General features: G+C 34.7%; 1 protein-coding gene across 2 annotated transcripts in view; it reads right to left on the bottom strand.

Moving 5' to 3' along the window:
- The window catches only part of Ppp2r5e (protein phosphatase 2 regulatory subunit B'epsilon), a 165,655-nt gene that overhangs the window by 42,130 nt on the left and 103,108 nt on the right, over window positions 1-20,417 (bottom strand). For both annotated transcript variants that reach the window (XM_026385139.2, XM_026385140.2), the window contains exons 4-5: window positions 7,313-7,414; window positions 967-1,059 (exon numbers count right to left, since the gene is read on the bottom strand). In XM_026385139.2, the coding sequence (XP_026240924.1) occupies window positions 967-1,059; window positions 7,313-7,414 (195 nt within the window). The remainder of the gene's footprint in view (window positions 1-966; window positions 1,060-7,312; window positions 7,415-20,417) is intronic.

Genomic DNA, 20,417 nt, shown 5'->3' with positions numbered 1-20,417 from the left:
ATTCTAAATTTATTAATTTAATTAGAAAAGAAAATGAAGTCATCATGAGGTATCAGCCTTTATCTTGCCTCATATGGCAATGGAGATCAATATTCTGCCATACTGGGCTGGAATTGTAGCTCAGTGGTAGAGCACTTGCTTCATGGGCGTGAGGCACTGGGTTCAATCCTCAGCACCATATAAAATTTAAAAAAAAAATTTTTTTATAAATTTTATATATATATTTATTCTGCCAAATTGATGTTTTTAATCTGAAGTTAGTTCATTGGCTCCCTAGGAGATATTTACTCTTTCCAGTGTCCATTTCTATTGATGAATATCAACAAGAGGAGCAAGAAGGTTCTAAAAAATTCATTGCCACAAAAATACTCCATGTCCCAGTTAAGAAGGAAGATAAAGTCTATGATTATAAAACAAAAAATGAGAAGTCAGGGAAACTACATTCGCTGAGAATTTCCAAAAGGATAGGTTAGAGTTAATCCTGGTGGGAAATTTTAAAGTGTCAAGCTAAGCAATTTCCTGGCAGTGAAAACTCTCCAATAACTCTCATTTTGATTATTTATTAAAAGTTACTTACGCTCTGCAGTCTGAGTTTTCCTACTCAGTTTTAACAGAGCTATGCAACAATTATTCAAGAATCCTTACAGAAATCAAAGTTTTTAAAGCTACCTAAAATTCACACACACCAAGATTATATATTTGAAATTCCTTTATAATTAAACTTTAAAAAGAAAACTACAGACATCAGCATTTCAGGCTGTTTAAAATGTAATTTATTTCTACCACAAATAACTGAGGTGTCTATTACTTTAAATAGACAGTAACAGAAATTTATGTGTACGTGTGTGTGTGTTTATGAGGTGATATAATGCTAGTGAGTTATTTTTTAACAAACATCCAAGAAAAAATGAGACAAAGTATTAACAACTGAATAACAAATACACACAGTTATAAGAATTTGCTTACCTGTAATACAAATTTCTGATCTATGTATTTTTTGGCAATGCTGGGTTGAAACTCTTGGCTTTCCAAAAATCGTATGAAAAATTCATATACAAGCTGCAACAAACATATTAATTTCAAGTTATAATTCACTAAGAATAATATAATTCCATAGGAAAAATATTAAAAACTATAATGCTAGCCTTTTATGCCAGAACTGATAACTGATAGCACCTTAAACATTACGGGGTTGGGGTGGATATTAATGAGCCAAGCTAGGTTTTTTTGTTTGGTTTGGTTTGTGGCTCACAGCTCCTTCTGTTTTTGTTTTAAACCTTTCAAAGTTAAAAATTAGGAAACAAAGCCCAAAAAAGGAAATACAAATTCTCCATTAATCTTACCATTCAGAGACTGTTACTTTAATTTTAAACCTCCTTCTTCAACACATCAATATACTATAAATATATCTTTACATAGTATGGTAAACTACTTTGCCATTTAAAAAATGCACTATGAACAATTTATATCAGTAATATCTAAACCATCATTCTTAGTAGATTTAAGTAGATCATTATAATTTATAATAAATAATTATATTATTCATAATTAATTTAACCTATCTCCTATGCTTAGACATTTAAGTAGTCTCTGAATTCTCTATTAAATCATGCCACAATGTACATCATAGAACATATATCAGGGTGTGCTTCTTCAATTATTTCACAAGTAAAAATATTTCTAAAAGTGGAAATACTAGGTCAAAAGATATGCAAACATTCAGAATTTTTGATACTTATGGCTAAATTTCCTTCAAAGAATGTAAGGCAATTTACATTCCTCCAATTAATATGGTGGTGTAACCAATATTCTCATTTAAATAAAGAATAAGAATATTCTCAGCTGCAAAGAAGAAACCTCCAATAACTGTTTTGATAAACAGTGAAGAATTACAGTTTATTATCTTTCTTTGAGTAACAAATCTATGTTAAAAGTTCTATTAGATGCTGGTATACTATACAACAATATATCAAAACCAGAGCTTTAAAGAGACAGACACTGAACTAAAAAAGCCTTACTCTATTCCTTACTATGTAATCCGAAGCAAGTTACTTTCTCTGAAACTTTTCTTCAGTTTCATAATGAAGGTGATAAGCCCTAAGGTTAAACGTGATATTACACACAAAGCTTTCTGCAGAGTAAATAACACACACAGATTTACCCTCATATTGCCTAAAGCATTTGCAAATATATCAGTCTTACTCTTTACCATTAGTAATAAGTAACAAGGACCCCTGAAAGCTTTTATTTGAGATATATGTATAAATTGTGTATAATTAGTCTTTATATTTAAATATAATTAGAAAAAGACAATTTTAATATTAATTTTTAAAACAATAAAATGCATTACGTGTTAATGTAAGTATGTTTTTATGAACAATACTATTTTCCAAAAAAGTTGTTAAGAAGTATTATTTTATATTTTAGCAAATCTCTTTAATGGCTAGCTTAATAAAAGACACATTCTCACCTGCTTCTGTGTTCAATCTGTTGTGATGTATTTTTTTGGTAAAAGAATGTTTTTTAAAAACCCTATCAATCCTTAAACAGTCCAGAAGCTGAAAAACGGAGAATCTTTGAGTCTTTTCATAAAACTGTGGCTATTTCCCCCCATACTACACCAAAACTCAACAAATTTTCATTTCTTAAAAATTAGCTGTAACATGGAATCTGAAATGCTATCAATGAACTTTTCATACTTTGTTACACTAAAATCCAATCCTCTGTCTTGCATTTTGAATGGCCCTTTATCCATGTATGGCTTGCTAACATTCATTTGCCAATTGGAAAGTATCAGTTCACAGAGTTAGGCAGACCTTTCAAAGGCTTTCACATTTCATTAAATTTTATTCTTAAAAAAAAAAAAAGAAAGAAAGAAATCATATTATAACCCCCTTGCTTCAGACTTTAAACTTTGGGAAGTGGTAATACTCAAAGTGACATATAAGACAGATACAAATTTTCTGAAATTCTATTTCTAAATTTTACTTTGCTCTAATTCTATCAGTGAAAATAAATGTTGCCAACTAGTTTCCTTGTTTTAGAGAATATATCCATCAAATACACCCGTCTTAATAACCATAATTGTTGTTGTTGTTGTTAGCTGCTCCTTCAAATAAAAATGATGTTTCATGAAAAAAACAGTAGTTCAGCCTGAAGCTCAAAAAATTATCCAAATGTCTTTCCATAAGATAGCCCACCAACTTCATGTGATTTATGTAGATTTCAATTTCATCATACAAAAAGTTTTTAAGGGGCTGGGGTTGTGGCTCAGCATCTTCTAGTATGTTCAAGGCCCTGGGTTCGATCCTCAGTACCACATAAAAATAAAATAAAGGTATTGTGTCCAACTACAACTAAATAAACAAAGGGTTTATGCTCAAGAGCTAAAATTTAATAAAATTACCAATTTTTACTACTTCTTCAAGGACTTTCTCAAATGAAATTGGCTTTTTTTAAAAAACAAGAACTATGTGGCAGTAAGGAAAACAATAACTACTTGATCAGGCAACCACAATCTTAACCATCATTACTTTTACAACAAATACTACAAACATAACAATGAATAGTCAATTCAGTGAAAAGGTCAAGTATTGACCTTGAAGTCCGCTGGAAATCAAGTCTCAGGCCCCACTAAGAATCCGCAGATTATCATTGATTTAAATGCTTTCTACAGCAGCCTTGTGCCTTCAGACTTGACTTTACAAACAGAATGTCTCTCTTCACTCTCACAAAGTAAAAAAAAATTCTCATCTTTCAGGCCTGACCTAGACAGCAAAGGTTTCCAGAGGGAATGGCAGAGTGTGCTCTCCCCTCATGTCCCTTGAAAGCAGTTGTAGTTTAAAATAGTTTTGTGGAAACACTTCAGACACATTTATTAATAAGCATAAATAAATGTGTTGTGCACTTAAGAAAGAGATTAAACCTTGGAATCAGAAATCTCCCTTGAGGGGCTGGGGTTGTAGCTCAGTGATAGAGCCCTGGGCTCAATCTCCAGCACCATATAAAACTAAATAAACAAAATAAATGTATTGTGTCCATATACAACTAAAAAATTAAAAAACAAAAACAAAAAACTCCCTTGAGTTTCTAAAGGGAAAGACTACGGGAAATAAATTACTTTTCAAGGTCACATAAGAGGAATCTCCACGCAATCTAAACAAGAATTCAGCATCCATGTTTTTCAGTCTCAAGTATAAAGCATTACAATTTCTTAATTACAAACAGAAGTCTTGCAAAATTGTACTCTGCTGGAAAAACAGACCTAATTTCAGAAAACACATAAACAATAATCAAGGTAACTGAGTTTAAAAGACACCAATACAGATAGGAGATCAAGTAACATCTTGACATATACGAAGTAAAAAATTGTGAATTTAATATTATGTATATTTTAAAATATCTCCAAAGATCAATGATTTTTTTTATTATCAGTAATTTTGTATGGACCACAAATTTAAAACAAAGAAGAGGTATGCAGGAATAGTCACTGGGCAATGAGCCTGGCCAACCACCCAATAATTAGATCTCAATGTAATTTTGTTGTTAGCTACTACCATTATTAGATATTTTTACTGTGCCTCCTTATAAAAAATATGGTCCAGAAGAGGAAGCATATTACTAATTATGAAGTTAAGAAAAAGTGAAAAAAATCTAAAATTATGCTATGTTTTGGTCAGAAAAAAGAGACTACTGGATCAATTAAAAAGTAAACTATTGGGGCTGGGGTTAAATAGCTCAGAGGTAGAGCGCTCCTCTGGCATGTGTGAGGCACTGGGTTTGATCCTCAGCACCACATTTAAAAACAAAATTAAAAATAAAGATATCGTGTCCACCTGTAACTAGAAAATAGATATTTTTTTTTAAAAGTAAACTATTAAATTTAATCATGGGTGACTATGACACAAATGACCTATAGTGCAAAGAAAAAAAGATTTCTGAAATTTTCAATGAGTGCTCTCTCTCAGTTAAAACCACCTCTCAATGAAACTGGAAACGGGACTAATCAGTGCAGGAAGACTATACAAAGGAAACACCAGGCTCTTGAGACATGCCAGATCCTATACAAAGATATCCACAAAGCAACAGATAAATGAAGGTAACAGTGCGCTTTCTGGCCTGACCTTTACTATGAATGAAGGACAATTTGTGAATTTCAAAAGTAAATTTCCTTTAGTTAATCCAGCCTTACTCAGTCATACCTCCCCCTGAGCTAAAGACAGGACCTGATGGATTATAGGCTTGAACAGGGTGTCAAAACAGATGAAACTAGTCTATTTGAAATGGTTTGTTATCACCATCTTTCAATGTTGCTTTGGTTTTAGGGTTTCAGATGAACTAATGATTAATACTCCCACAGTGTAGGCTAAAATTCTGGGTGGCAAATTTAGTTTAATAACTTGAGAAATTAATTTGGTCCTGTATAAGAGTCATTCACTAAGGGAAGGATTATCTGAAATACTGAGTTATTTAACTTTATTGTACTTTTGGAGAAACTTATATCTATGTGATGGTGATTTAAAGTGTTCAAAATGCTCTTCTAAATGGCAAGAGTGACCTCTTCTTTGGAATATAGAAAACAGTAAGTTGAAGTTTTGAGGATTTCTGTGTATTTTCTACCATAAAATATGGGCCTTCCTCAAGGAGATTTTCTTTAAAAAAAAAAAAAAAAAACCTAAAACTTTCAAACTAAATTGCAACTCAGTGAACTGGAGCCAAGCAGTAAGAATACAACATAACAAGAATCCACCCATTCAAAAGAGTTTGTTTTGGGTTTTGTCACAATCTGGGATATACCTATGGAATGCACAAATTATTTTACAAATATCTTAGACTACAAATAGTATGTCTGGCATCTTTCAAAAAATAAAACATTGATGGGCACAGTGGCACATGCCTGTAATTCCAGCAATTCAGGAGGCTGAGGCAGAAGAACCACAAGTTCAAAGGCAGCCTCAGCAACTTAGCCAGGCCCTAAGAAACTTGGGCTGGGGATGTAGCTCAGTGGTTAAGCATCCCTGGGTTCAATCTTCAGTGCCAAATAAATAAAATAAAATAAAATATTTTAAAAAAAAATTTTAATCGAACGACCACAGTGTCTTAACTAATTTATCTATCTACCAATCTTGGCATTGGTAATAGGAACATATACGTATCACATGCCTAAGTAAAAAACAGCTCGGAAAGCTCTTGTGTAATTAGGAGAAAGAGCATACATACATACCTGTAGCAACCAGGAGCTGCCAAAGCAGGACAGGCCCAAGTTGTAAATTAATGTAAAAAATTCTCAAGTGGGGAAAAATGTAAATTCATAAGCATGTCTAGATCTAAGCTTCATCTCTCTGCTGCACAGTCCTCAGCTCTCCAAAATGTCAACTAGTAACCATCAGCACACTTCTACAAAGCAGCAGAGAATTCTGCCTAGGGGTGGAGATGTACAGGGTTCTACTCCTTCTCTCCATATTGTTCCTCCTTGCCATTTGTCTCCCCAGCCACTGTAGACTTTCTGATAGACAGAAACTTGACTTTGGCGTTTGATACATTCAAATCTCCTTATTCTATTCTCTTGAGAAATTATGGCCTTGAGAGAATGCAGCAGAGAAAGGACAAGCTGGAAAATGACCAGGTATACAATACAGATGGGGCTGGTGCTAGAAAAATAGGTATAGTGATACCCCTAACCCATCCTGGCATAAGATTATAATTGGGCAACTTGGCCTTCTCAGTGCACCAGAACAAAACAGGCCATGTTTTCACTCTGCTGTTTCTCCTTCTTACAACCTGGGGAAGAAACAGTGATTGCAGTTGGGATTTGCCCTTCTGGACTAAAGAAACACATTTGTGGTTATCACAAAGACAAGACATATAAACTCCCCAGGGTATTAACTGCTAAAAATGATACATGTACTCTGTGAACTAATCACATACAACTAATATTAATGTAAAACCAGTTCTGTTCATGTTTAAAATTCCAGTGTGTAGGATCACAAATAAGCTCTAAAAAAAGAATAAGAAATATTGGCTGGACCTGTAACATGGGGAAGCCCACACGAAAGCACTGCAATAAAATTATTTTATTATGTTTATATCCTAAATATGAAGAGTGGGAAACAAAAAGCATTCTTCGGTTTTCTCATCAATATATTCTAATTTAACTTCTTGGTGAACAAAGGCCTTCAAGGAATTCCCATGCGAATCAATGAAAACTTTCAAACTAAATTGCAACTCAGTGAACTGGAGCCAAGCAGTAAGAATACAACAGAACAAGAAGTTAATGAATCTTTCCTTTGAAACACAGGATAATTCAAAGTACCTGTAAATGTGGCCACGATGCCTCAAGGGTAGGTTCATCTTCTTCTGGATCAAATTCATTGCTGTCACTAGGAGGGAGAGTTCTGAATATATTGCAAGATACCTAAAAGTAAACAAGCATCAGAGTTAGCTGGAAGTACCTCCTGGGCAGATTTACTTGTGGCCAGCCAAAGGAAACCCAGATGACAAGGTGTGGGAGCACCACCAAACTGGAATAGGGATTTCATTCCACAGGTTTTGAAGCTAAAAATGCCTCAAAGGCAAAGTTCAGTGCAGCACCTTCCTACCCTCTTGAACAATATTACTTGTCCTCGGTTAGCAATCCCCATCCCAGGTCCCTGTGATTCTAGACTTCCCATCAAAGCCTGTTCCTGGTTACTTAGCAATCAAGCATGCTACTAATTAACCTCATTACAATAAGATAACTGTTGATGGGCTACAAGTACTTTCCTCCTCTGCCTTATTCACAATTTACAAATTTATAGTTCAGCTAATGATCAAATTTCAGGCATTCACATATGCACACGCATGCACTCATGCACACACACATGCACACACAGACACACAAATCATAAAAGGTATTTCAGGACATTTCTAATATCCTTAAAATCATACCTAATTTGTCCTTGATTGGTTTACCAAAATAGTAATGATGCGCAGGATAAAGTAGATCTATGCTATAAACTTCTATAAAACTAGACATTCTTTAGCCATAGGCAATGTCCAAATTAAATACTAGTTGTTCAAAGAACAGCAGTTTATTGATGACTGTTGAAACAGGGTGATAAAGAGTAAAAATTTATCATATATACTACAACTGTATTTCTAAAGTTAAATGCTTATTTAATTTCCATGTTATTTTGTATCTTATGTACTAACCTATCTTCTCCCAATGACCTAAATATCTTCTGATCTGATAAATAAACCATGGGGTTAGGGGAAATATGTATAGAAGGTGAAAGAAAAAGAGACATTGCACTGGAAGTCTTCCATGGACTTTCTAAGCTATGCAAATATGCTGAGCTATAATACAATACTTTGAAAGAGAAAAGAAGAAAAGTTCTGGGGGCTCCATATAAGCAGAATGTGTTTATTCACCCCAATAAGCATTTATTAAGTGTCCATTATGTGCACACACTGTTCTCAGCACAAGAAAAATGATCATGAAAGAAGCAGACAAAAAAAATTCATGCCTGTCCAGGTGTAATGGCCCACATCTGTAATCCCAGCTGCTCAGGAGGCTGAAACAGGAGGATCATGAGTTCAAGGCCAGCCTCAGCAAAAGCGAGGCGCTGAGCAATTCAGTGAGACTCTATTTCTAAATAAAATACCAAATTGGGCTGGGGATGTGGCTCAGTGGTCAAGTGCCCCTGAGTTCAATCCCTGGTACATCCACCACGACCAAAAAAAAATTTTTTTAAGTGGGATTGGGGATATGGCTTACTGGTTAAATGTCCCTGGGTTCAATCCCTGGTACTAAAAATAAATAAATAAATCCATGCCCCTTGTGGTAATTATATTCTAGTTAAAGTCACAATGCCTCCATTTCCTAGCTATGGAAACTAAACTCAGATGTGTAAGCTCCAAAAATGAGATTTTTATTTTACATGCTATGGGAAAATAGTAGAGATCTTAAAATAGATAAATGACATCATTCGATTTTTGCTTTAAAAAAAAAAATCACTCCAGTAGCTATTTATAGAATGAACAAGAAGGTGACAAGCTGGCTGTTGCTGTGACAAGAGATAATGTTGGCTTAGAATAGGGCAGCAGCAGAGGAAACATGATATAGATTTCTGGAGGTAATAGCTGCTACATGTTTAGATGCATAAAGTGAAGGAAAGAAAAGAATGAAGGATGAGTCATAGTTTCAAGGCTATTTACCCAAAGTGGAGAGAACTAGGAAAGGCAAAAGGTTTCTTTCTTTGCTTGCTTGTTTTGATGGAAAGATCCAGAGGTTTCATCTAGGGATGTATTAAAGCAGCAATATCTAGTAGACAACCATACATATGAATCTGGACTTCTGAACTAGACAGGTCAGGGATGGAGGCACATAAAGATTCACCAGCATATAGACAATATCTAAAGCCACAGGGAACAGACAAATGAGGGAACAGAAAGGAAAGGGCCCTTAAGCACCCCATAATTAGAAATGTGGTAGAAGGAGAGCCAAGAACAACAAATGAAAAGGACCAGGGGAAGAAGCACCAGAGTTTGGGGGTCTCCAGAGCTTTAAGAAGAAAACAGCAACCAGTGCTTCTGAGGCTAAGGTGAACACAGAGCAGTAGCTACTGGATTTGATAGCCCTGTAAAATATGTACTACCAGCAACCCCAATTCAACACCAAGAAAATAATGCACCCCTGTTAAGCTCCCAGGTTACAATCAACAACCTGCAGAATTACTTGGGGACCTAGATTTTCAGGATCCCCAGAGTGAATAAGGAGACACATGTTTTTGCTCTTTAGTTTGAAAGACAGAAAAAAAGGGGATCATATTAAATTACATTCTTGCTATGGCTAATGAAGCAAGTATGCTCAGTTGTATTATTTTTGCCCCTTCTAATAATTATTAGAAATTACGTTTGTGAAGAAACCAGTGACATAGCACATAATCATCCACCTACAACTTCCTTCAACCAGTCAATTTTGAATCCTCATTAAACTATACATGTATTTCAAAAATTGAGTTTTCATCTCAAGTAATTTAGATGTACTGTACTCTTTAACAAGTTTTTTTTTTTAATTTTCTTTTTCCAATGCATGATAGTAAACCATGAAAGGGGGGGGGGACTTTTCTATAGTGAAAAATCTGGGTAAAAGACCAAGAAAGTACCCTTGGACATACAAACACAGTGACAGTGCTCAGCATGGGTGGCAGCAACTACTTGTTTACTTATCCATCTCTTCTTACTCATGAAGAACTGACCAAGAATATGCAACACATTTTTTTCCTTATACTTGGCATTCAACAAATATTCACAAAATAAAATTTCATATATATTAATAAAATTGTGTATTGTGATTTTGCTTTAAAACTTTAAATTTCAATTTAAAGTTTTCTAGATGATTTTAATAAATCTAGGTTAATTATAAGGGTATTTAAGTTTGTACAGTCTGATTTGATCAAAGTTTCATCTCTCAGCTATCACATCAAAAGGAGACCAGGTTGTGTAAATAATTTTAACAGTAGGTATAGAGACACACAGCTATTTCTTTGGCTGGAACTTCCCTGCCATGCTTTACTATATTTATTTGTAAACATTCACCAGGTGAGACAATTCGGAGCTGACTACACTGGTAAAGAAGACCTCTTTACCAATGGGAAAGAATAACAAAGCATATCAAGTATCAAGTAAATGGCCAAACCTTTGGTCCAACCTGGGACATCATGGTAGGTGCTTCAGAAAATGCTATGAAATAAATTAGTCATTACTTCCATCCTTGAGAATCCACCCTAAGAAACTAATCTAAAACAAGACTGAAAAGGCCACTTAAAGTTGTCATTTGCAACATAAAATTACAACATAAAACATAAAATTGGAATAACCTTTTAATCCTGCATTACACACATACATCAACTCAGTGAATTATGGTGCAGCATTAAAGATTATAGCAATATGGAAGCACAAAAAAGTTTATAATAAAAAGATTTAGGTGGAAAGACAACTGAAAGCTGTGTGACTATAAAAAATGTAAAGGTAAATTAAAAGTTGTATTGAAGTAAAAGAAATATGGATGATAAACTAGATAGTTGCTGTTATTCCTCTTGGGACACACCAAATAAATTCTAAATCTTTAAACAGTATAAATTAGGGTTGGGGATGTAATTCAGTGGTACAGTGCTTGCCGAGCAGCATGAGGCCCTGGGTTCAATTCCCAGCACCACCAAAATTTTTAAAAAGTGTAAGTTAGAGGGCTGGGGTTATGGTTTAGTGGTAGAGCACTTGCCCCCAGGTGTAAAGCACTGAGTTCAATCCTGAGCACCACATAAAAATAAATGAAGGTACTGTGTTCTATCTACAACTAAAAAATGTATTTAAAAAAAAGTGGAAGCTAGAAACATAACACATGAATCACACTTCTCATTTCATGATGAAAACAGACTCTTAAATTTGTTATACAAGACTATCATCCATAAAGAGCTAAAACCCAGATTCTACTATGCCTTAGAACTTAACAGCTCATGAATGAATGGCTTAAGGACTGAAAGCATGGACCTATTTAACTGTATAGTTGAGCTCCAAAATAACAAACTTAAAACCAAGTCATCCATAGATGAACAGGCAGTTGGAGTGAGAGGTGTGTGGAATTGTCTCTAAATCCTCTCCTTCATCTACAACAGCTTGTATGTGCATCCTATTTGCAGACAGGACCAATGCCTTTTCAGATTTACAAAATAATTCCAGTATCTAAAACAGGTTAAAACCCACTGTTCCAAACAGGAGACTTAGTCCCATTAAAATTGTCCTTTATCACCTGCAGCCATTTATTATTTAAAGTCCAGGGTTGAACAAATCATTAAATAGGTAATGGCAGCTGCATGTTTATGCAAATATATCATAACCACAAGAAACCGCTGGCATCCCTCCCCAGCACACAGAAGTTTTGTAATGAGTCTATGTGCAAGACTGAAATGCATTAAGGTTATTTCCAAAGTTGGAAACTGCCTCCAAAATATATCAAAATATATTAGACTCTATTCCTAAGCTTTTTATGTTATTCAGGAACAGGTTATCAAAAATGAACAAAAGAAAAAACATTAGGATTTATTTTCAACTCTTTTATTTTAATTTATGTTGGTGTTAGTACAAAGACAATTTAAGAAATGTCTTTGAGAAAGTCCAGTTTATTTTCATTCCAAAGATAAAGTAAACACCATACATTGGAATCAAACTAAAGGCTTAAAGGTATTGGCTTGACCTCCAAAAAGTGACTATAAGGACAAAAGGCAAGGCTGAAGAGTATGGGAGGAACAGGTGTTAAAACCTGGAAAACACTTCTTCAAAGGTAGAAATCCTAAGATTAGGAACTCAGCTGCCAACTTTCTAGAACCAGGTCATGTTTGAGACTCTCATCCACTCCCTTTCCTTACAAACAGAAAACAGAGGTGCAAAAAGATTTGAGTTCTGCAAGATAGCAGAGAGGGCAGGAAGAATCTCAGGGTTCCTTCTCTGAAACACCAAATCCACCCCAGCCTGGCCCTGGCAACCATGGTTGAACCTTAGCTTCTCTATTTCTCTCCTTTTTCTCTGACTTCCCCCACTTCTTTTTATCATTTCTATTATATTCTCATTTTCTCTTCTCTCCTGTTCCATCCGCTCCTTGGGTTTTTGGTCTCCAGGTTCCACTCAAAAGCACCTACAGGCACTGTTTACCTACCTCATGACCCATCTCAGCATTAACAAGAAACTGTATCACTGTGTTTGTCAAACACCTTCATTACTGCAAGGTCTCCAACTCTGGTATTGCTCTTCTTTGCATACCTTCTTCTAGTCTCCCCCAATTACATTTTTAAGCCCCTGAAGGGCTCCTTACTCATCTCTCAACACTTGGCACCTCATATACAATACATAGAAATAACTAGTGTTGCCATATAAAATTCACAACATCAGTTAAATCTCAATTTCAGATAAACAACAAATAATTTTTAAGTCTGTTCCATGCAATATTTGGGACAGTCCTACACTAAAAAATGTTTTCACTACCTGAAATCAAAATTTAACTAGGTGCCCTGAATTTTTATTTGCTAAAACTGGCAATCCTAAAATTACACTAATATTAAGAACTTCTTAATATTAAGTAGATATTAAATTAAGTACTACAGGCAAGGGATAAAACCAAATGGCTCTTTGCTCTAAAAGCCTGGCTCTCTGTTATTATTCCAGTATTTTAAGTTTATTGCTGTCAACTGTTAACTGTGGTGCAAAAACATAAATCTCAAAGATTTGGCCAAAAGGTGAAATGGCATGGAGTTTCCAAGTTTATGGCCTAGTAAACAAAAAAGGAAGAAGTGTTTAGGCATATTTTGATCAACTTTTAACTAAATAAGGTAAAACTTTTGTACCTGTAACAGCAAAATACAACTGCTAAATGTCCAGTTATTTAAGATTACTACAGAAAAAAATAATTCACTGTTCACAACCCCTTTATCTCCATTGAAACTACAAATTTTACACCATGACTTTAGTAGGCATTTTGTTATTACTATTGTTGTTTAGAGAAAATAACTAGCAAAGATCTAACACATTATAAGAGAATAGTGTGACAATTATCTAGTAGCTACTCCCCAAATATCTGCCAAGACTAATACCAAACAAAACAAAAAGGAAGGACAAAATATACTGAAAGTTTTTAAAACTTAATAAATACTCTAAATTTCCTTTAGTTATATATCTTTTAGCAGGCAATCTGCTAACATGTCTGCTAACATATTGCTAAAGCACGCATGTAATATAATTGATTGAGGGACCCCTTGTACCACAGAATAACAAATCAGATTAAAATCATCATCTTTGTGCTTTATAGTATATTTTCTAGATGACTGGGCATTCATTGTCTGTCTTGGATAAAAACAGATAAAACTTGTTGACCCCCAAAACATCCCCCCCTTTATCTATAAAATTATAATTTCAAACAATTACATAACAAACTTATCAATTATAAAAGCAAAAGAAATGACAACAGAATCATAAAATGAATTTTCTTAAGATTACACCTAAAAAATAAATTTTCTAACAAAAAAGAATTATAGGAATGATGTTAAACAGAGAACATTCAAGCAAACTAAAAGGTGCCATTACTTCTCCTCACTCAAGTAACAATTTCAGTGATACCCCTCTCTGTTTTTTCATCCAACTTGTTCATTCACTAATCCATTGTATACTGGAAAAAAAAAAATTTTATCTACAACCACAGGGAAAACTCAGTAAATTCAATGTTAAAGCTAAGTTACCATGCTTTATTCTCAAATATTTTATGTTGTTAACATTAACAATAAATCTAAGTAAATATTGTTAAAACTAGATTTTGAAAGAAAACAGGCAATCTCATAGGAGTTCATCAACATTTACCATGGACACCAATATTTAAAAACAGTTACATCTGAAACAAACAATATGCAGAAGACTTAAATCTTAAATTAGACAACTGAACATAAGACTTTTCAAATAATAGGATTTCTATTAAATATTGAACTCTAAAAATGAGAACTAACAAAATTTGCCAAGATAAAAATAATAAACAAAATTCATATAATGCCAAGTTGCTTTTGGTAACACCAAGCTTCAGAATTTTTTTACATTTTTTTTTTACTAATTTTTTAATTAGGTATACATGACAGTAGAATGCATTTATGCACTTTGATATATCATACACAGATGGGATATAATTTCTCATTTTTCTGAGTATACATGTTGTAGAATCATATTGGTCATGCAGTCACATATATACATAAAGTATAATGGCTATGTATTCTCCTATCTTTCCTATCCCCACATCCTCTCCCTTCTCCTCCCTCTACCTAATCTAAGGTAATGCTATTCTTCTCTAGTGCCCCCCCACCTTATTGTGAACTAGCATCCACATTAGAGAAAACATTCGGCCTTTGGTTTCTTGGGACTGGCTTATTTCACTTAGCACTGGTAAATGCCATAATTTCTCTCTTCTTTAAAGCTGAGTAATATTCTATTGAGTATACACCAAATTTTCTTTATTCATTCATCTACTGAAGGACACCTAGGTTGGTTTCATAGTGTAGCTATTGTGAGTTGAGCTGCTATAAACATTGATGTGGCTGCATTACTGTAGTATGCTGATTTTTAAGTCCTTTGGGTATAAACCGAGAAAAATGGTGGTTCCACTCCAAGTTTTCTGAGGAATCTCCATACTGCCAAGCTTCAGAACTTTTAATGACCCCAACAGTAACTTTCAAACCCGACCCTCAATCTCTTTAAATTATAGATAAATAATTTATGGTAAATTTTAAAAAGGTAGAAAGATTCCACAGTAGCTATGCTTAAGGGGCTTACAATCAAATGGAGATAAGTATCTTTTAAGATGACATCTGATTAGGAAACAAATGGCAAAAACATCAATGTGGGAGGCTATCCTCCCAGGTGATTTGAGTTACCTCCCTGGCTGGGCGAGAGACGCTTAGGCACATCTTGTGTCCAGGGCTTTCCCCACCCTTCTCAGGTGTGGAAGCGAGTCTGGCCACTACCCCAAAGATCCAATCGTCACCCCTGACCCTGGGATGCTGCCCCCCTTAATCTTCATTGGATGGGATTTTCCCCAGAATTTTTTGTTCCCCAATAAAAGTCCACTCCCTGGCGTGTTCTCTATCTCTTGCTAGCCTCTTCAGTAGCCTCGCTACCATAATAGGTGGTTGGAGGCTGGAGCTGGGAGGAGCTGTCCTGGAGCTGGTTTAAAAGTAATTAGAGTCTTGTCTCTTTAATTCAAAACTCCCTAGAGATTTCTCACGTTTCAAATCTTCATTCATGAAGCCGGTGCTGGTCCTGGGCTAAACATCAAGTTTTCAATTAGCACCTATTTTAATTTACTGACCAATTCATTCAATCAATAATTTCCAAAGTCAAACTATGTCTTTTAATTACCACAGTAAATCTACTGTAGTTTTCCATTTCAGGCTCAGTCTAAACTCTCTTTTTAAACCTTGCTATCAATATGAATGATCACAACTATCTAAAAGTAACCTAAACTTGTGGAAGCATCAAAATACTTTATTCTTGCAAAATGGCATGACCTTAGGACACTATTCTAAGGAGCAAAAATTTAATCAAATCAATTTGGCTATTTCCTGAGCTTTGGCCCTCTACTACAGTTCTAACTTTATTATCTAACAGACTAAATATTATAACTTTTATGTAATATTATAAATATAATCATAATTTTCAGAAAATAATTAACAGAAGTTATTATTCCAAACATGTGTTCTTGAGTTAAATGTGATTCCCTGGGCCAAAACAATCGCCACTGTGTCCTTGTTTATCACAATGAATGCTGAAGCAGCACACTGACTATTTCAAACACTGTGGTGCCTGGGTGTGGTCAAGACACTAAAGCAAGGTTGTTCCCATTTTTAGCATAAAAATGCATTTGTGAACAAAGCTCCATACCTTTGAGACAAAACTTACTGAACCAAATACACAGTGCATGGTTTGCGTGGGGCTAGGAAACATGCATTTTTGACAGCTGTAAGATTTGTTTTATGACATCTGAAAATATAAAAGAAGATTTAAAAGATTTCTAGTGAATGATTACAATGTTAGTGTTACACATGCATAGTTACACTTTAATTCTGGATTAGCTGGCTTACTAGGATACAGTGACTATTTATTTGATTTCTAAAACAAAGCAGAACTTCCTAAAAATGACAAAAAGAAGCTTAACAGGCAATTGAATAAAAAGAACACTTTTAAAAATTTTTTTAAAAATCCATATTGCCCAACTAGAATTTTTAAGTAACATAGCCCATATTCAAAAACAATATTGAATATTAATATTCAATTTTTGGCATGTACTATTTTCCTAACTTGCAAAGAATATATCATTTTGGTGGGGGGTTAGGGGTTGGGGGCAGGCTACCAGGGATTGAACTCAGGAGCACTCAGGCACTAAGCCACATCCCAGCCCTGTTTTGTATTTTATTTAGAGACAGGGTCTTACTTAGTTGCTTAGTGCCTCACCATTGCTGAGACTGGCTTTGAACTCCTGCCTCAGCCTCTGTGCCACTGGGATTATAGGCATGTGCCACCACACTCAACTAGAATATATCATTTTAACCTGTTTTTCCTTTATTAAGTATTTCTTTTTTTATCACATTTGGTTATGACAGTGTGTACATTCACACAGACCAAACAAAGAAAAGAAATCTGTTTTCACTGTTACTGGTGCTATTGGTAACAGGAGCCTTCAGTTGATAATTGTTGTGATGAATTGGTATAACTGGATTTTACATGTACTGATTGTTTCTGCAAATAATTTGATCCCTTTAGATGCTGGATTTCATTCAGAAAAAGAAAAAAAAAGGAATCTGTCCTCAGAGAGCAAGAATAGAGAATCAATAGAACTTGAATACAGATCAAATGTAAACACAAAGCAGTTTTAAGCAATATGTCAACATTTCACTGTAAAAGGACAAAAGGGAGAAAGTGAGTGAAGGAAAGGACTTTCTTCTGTTCCTCCCTCCTTGACCTGTGGCCTGCTCATCAGATGTCAGAGATGCCCCAAGGCAGGAAAAGGTGAGGGAGGATTCCAATGTAAAGAAGACATTGCTGAGTTCCCCTTCATGTTCAGCCACCATTAATGTCAACTCTCCTTAAGAAAGTCCACAGAAGCAGTATTCATAACAGCCCACAACTGAAAACAACCTAGGTGTTCACTGAACAGTGAAAAGAAATACATAAACTATAATACATGCATATAATAAAACAGAAAATAAGCTACAGCAATATAACAAACAGGATGTATTTCATACATACAATGTTGAAAGAAAGAGATACCCTCAAAAAATATATCACAGAGGAAGGGAATCAAGGGAGGGAAGAATAAAGTGAAAGCAGTAGGAATTGAAATGGAGAAAACTATGTTATATGCATTTAAGAATATGTCCAAATGAACCCTACTGTTATGTATAACTATACTGCCCTTAAAAATAAAACATATTGTTTAATTCACTTTATATATAGTTCAAAATTAGATATAACTAATTAATTGAATTAACGTCACAATAGCGTCAGGAAAGAGGACTCAAAACTCCAAAACTGTGCTCTTAACCTCTGTGCCACTTACAATGATATTTAAGATGAGGGCTCTGTAGGAGACTGGTGGGCTTACCTGTAGTAAGATTAATTGAGCTAATTCCTGACCACCATCACCCTAAGAACTCCCTTTTAACAAGTGTCTTTAGTTCTTTGCTCCTGGGCATTTTGGGTCCTTCAAAGAAAAATCATCTATCTCCTGACTCATCCACAATCTGTGAGCTTAGTGGGGAAAATGGTGAAAATATCATCACAAAGTAGCTCTCCACATTCAGAAAAATACCCCTTGTTCTCAGTTGTGCCTAATGTCCCAAGTCCAGATTCTTCCCTGTTTAACTTCTCCAGAGAGTAAGCCTGCAGTCTTTTACACCTTGCAACTTTGTTTATGAAGAGTAGGGTGGGATCAGCAGTTCTGGCCACTTATACAAACTCTCCACCACATGGCCTGTTTTCATCCCTATGCACTTTTTGAGAGGTGCATTTCTGCATACCACCTTAGAGTCAGGTGGTATGACTTGCCTTATTTCCAGATTTCCGCTGCTGCTGCTTCAGGTTCAGCTTTCTCTGATCATTTAAGGTAGTGACCACAGTCCATTTGCTTGTTAACAAAATGTTTTATTCTGAGATCTCTCCATTTTGCTTTTTCTTAAGGGGTTTTACATCTTTTCAATAATTTGATGAGATATCAAAAAGAGTTAAAGTAAACATGTACATCTATTCAATCCACTCTATTTACTCAAAATTTAATAATTATTTCCTATTAAATTATTTCTTCCATTCTCCAGTAACTTCTGCTAATTGAAGTAATTTCATTTCCTTACACAAGTATGTCAATCCCTTTTTAGTGGAATAAGTCTAGCAGAATAGCAAGAAACTCAAATGGCAGCTACTCTCATTTTAGTCAAGGTAAAACAAGAAATCCACATCAGCTTTCTTTCTCAGAATTAGCATCAACCACATTAGTAGTAAGTATAGGTATTAAAGTAGATTCAGGATCTCAGGGTATTGAGTACAGAATTCAAATGAATGCCTCCAAGTCATCATTTTATCCAATGAACAAATACACATACACACACACACAAAAAAAAATCAGCACTAAAACTCTAAGTAGAGCGAGATTCAATCCTTGGTAAACTGCTCTTCTTTTCTCAATACTCAGTTTTCTATCAACTTTTCCACTATGGCCTGTTTCCAGAACACATGGATATTTAAATTCCTAAAGTCCTTTATTTCAAATTACCACACAGAGCAGCAATGACATCTCACTACCACCTCAACTTTGGTCTAGTTAAAACCAATTTCTCCCCACTGACCTCCACTAATTCCTAAAGGAGAATTCCCACCTTCTTCTGATGGGTCACTATTCTTGTAAACCTTTGGAGGTGTCTTTAACTCTTCTTTTCCTTTTCCTACTATAAACAATTTCTCAATAAGTTGTATGATTGCTTAAAAATGATTGATGTTTATGATGCTATTATTTCTCATAGTGGGAATCTGAAGATTGTTTAAATATCCCAAAATAGAAAAATAGTTAAGTAAATAATGATAAATAATGGCAGCCATTGGGGCTGGCATTGTAGCTCAGCAGCAGAGTGCTTGCCTTGCATATGTGAGTCACTGGGTTCAATCCTCAGCACCACATGAAAATAAATAAAGACATTGTGTCCATATCAAAAAAGATCTTTAAAGAAAATAATAATGACAGCCACAGAATATTTTTAAAAAATATTTAATTACGTGAAAGCATGTTTACATCATAATGCTACAGAAATTTTTTAAAGAATCTAAATTAAATTTATATTAATATTAGGAAAAACAGGAAAAGGGTATAAGCAAATTTTCTGTGGTGATGGCAATATTCTAGATCTCACTGAGGTAATGAATATTATGAGTGCATTCAATTATTAAATTCATCAAACATTCACAACCAAGGACCCATTCTTTATTACAGCTGGGCATGGTGGCTCATGCCTATAACCCAGCAGCCCAAAGCCTGAGGTCCTAAGCAACTAACTCAGTGAGGTCCTGTCTCTAAATAAAATATAAAAAAGGGTTAGGGATGTGGCTCAGTGGTTGGGCTCCCTGGATTCAATACCCAGTACCAAAACACACACACACACACACACACACACACACACACACACACATATACACCCCTTTATTGTATATTAAATATGTTTAATTTAAATAATAATAATAATAATAATGGAAAAACTCATTTTTAAAAATGGAAAGAATTGGCCAAAATGTGAACAGTAATTGAATTTAAATAACGAACCATCAGTGATTTTTTCTTTCTTTTCTTTGATGATCCTGGGGAAATAAAT

The sequence above is a fragment of the Urocitellus parryii genome, chromosome 6 (assembly GCF_045843805.1).
Source record: "Urocitellus parryii isolate mUroPar1 chromosome 6, mUroPar1.hap1, whole genome shotgun sequence".
In the NCBI taxonomy this organism is placed as follows: Eukaryota; Metazoa; Chordata; class Mammalia; order Rodentia; family Sciuridae; genus Urocitellus; species Urocitellus parryii.
This window is presented reverse-complemented; position numbering and strand designations above follow the sequence as displayed.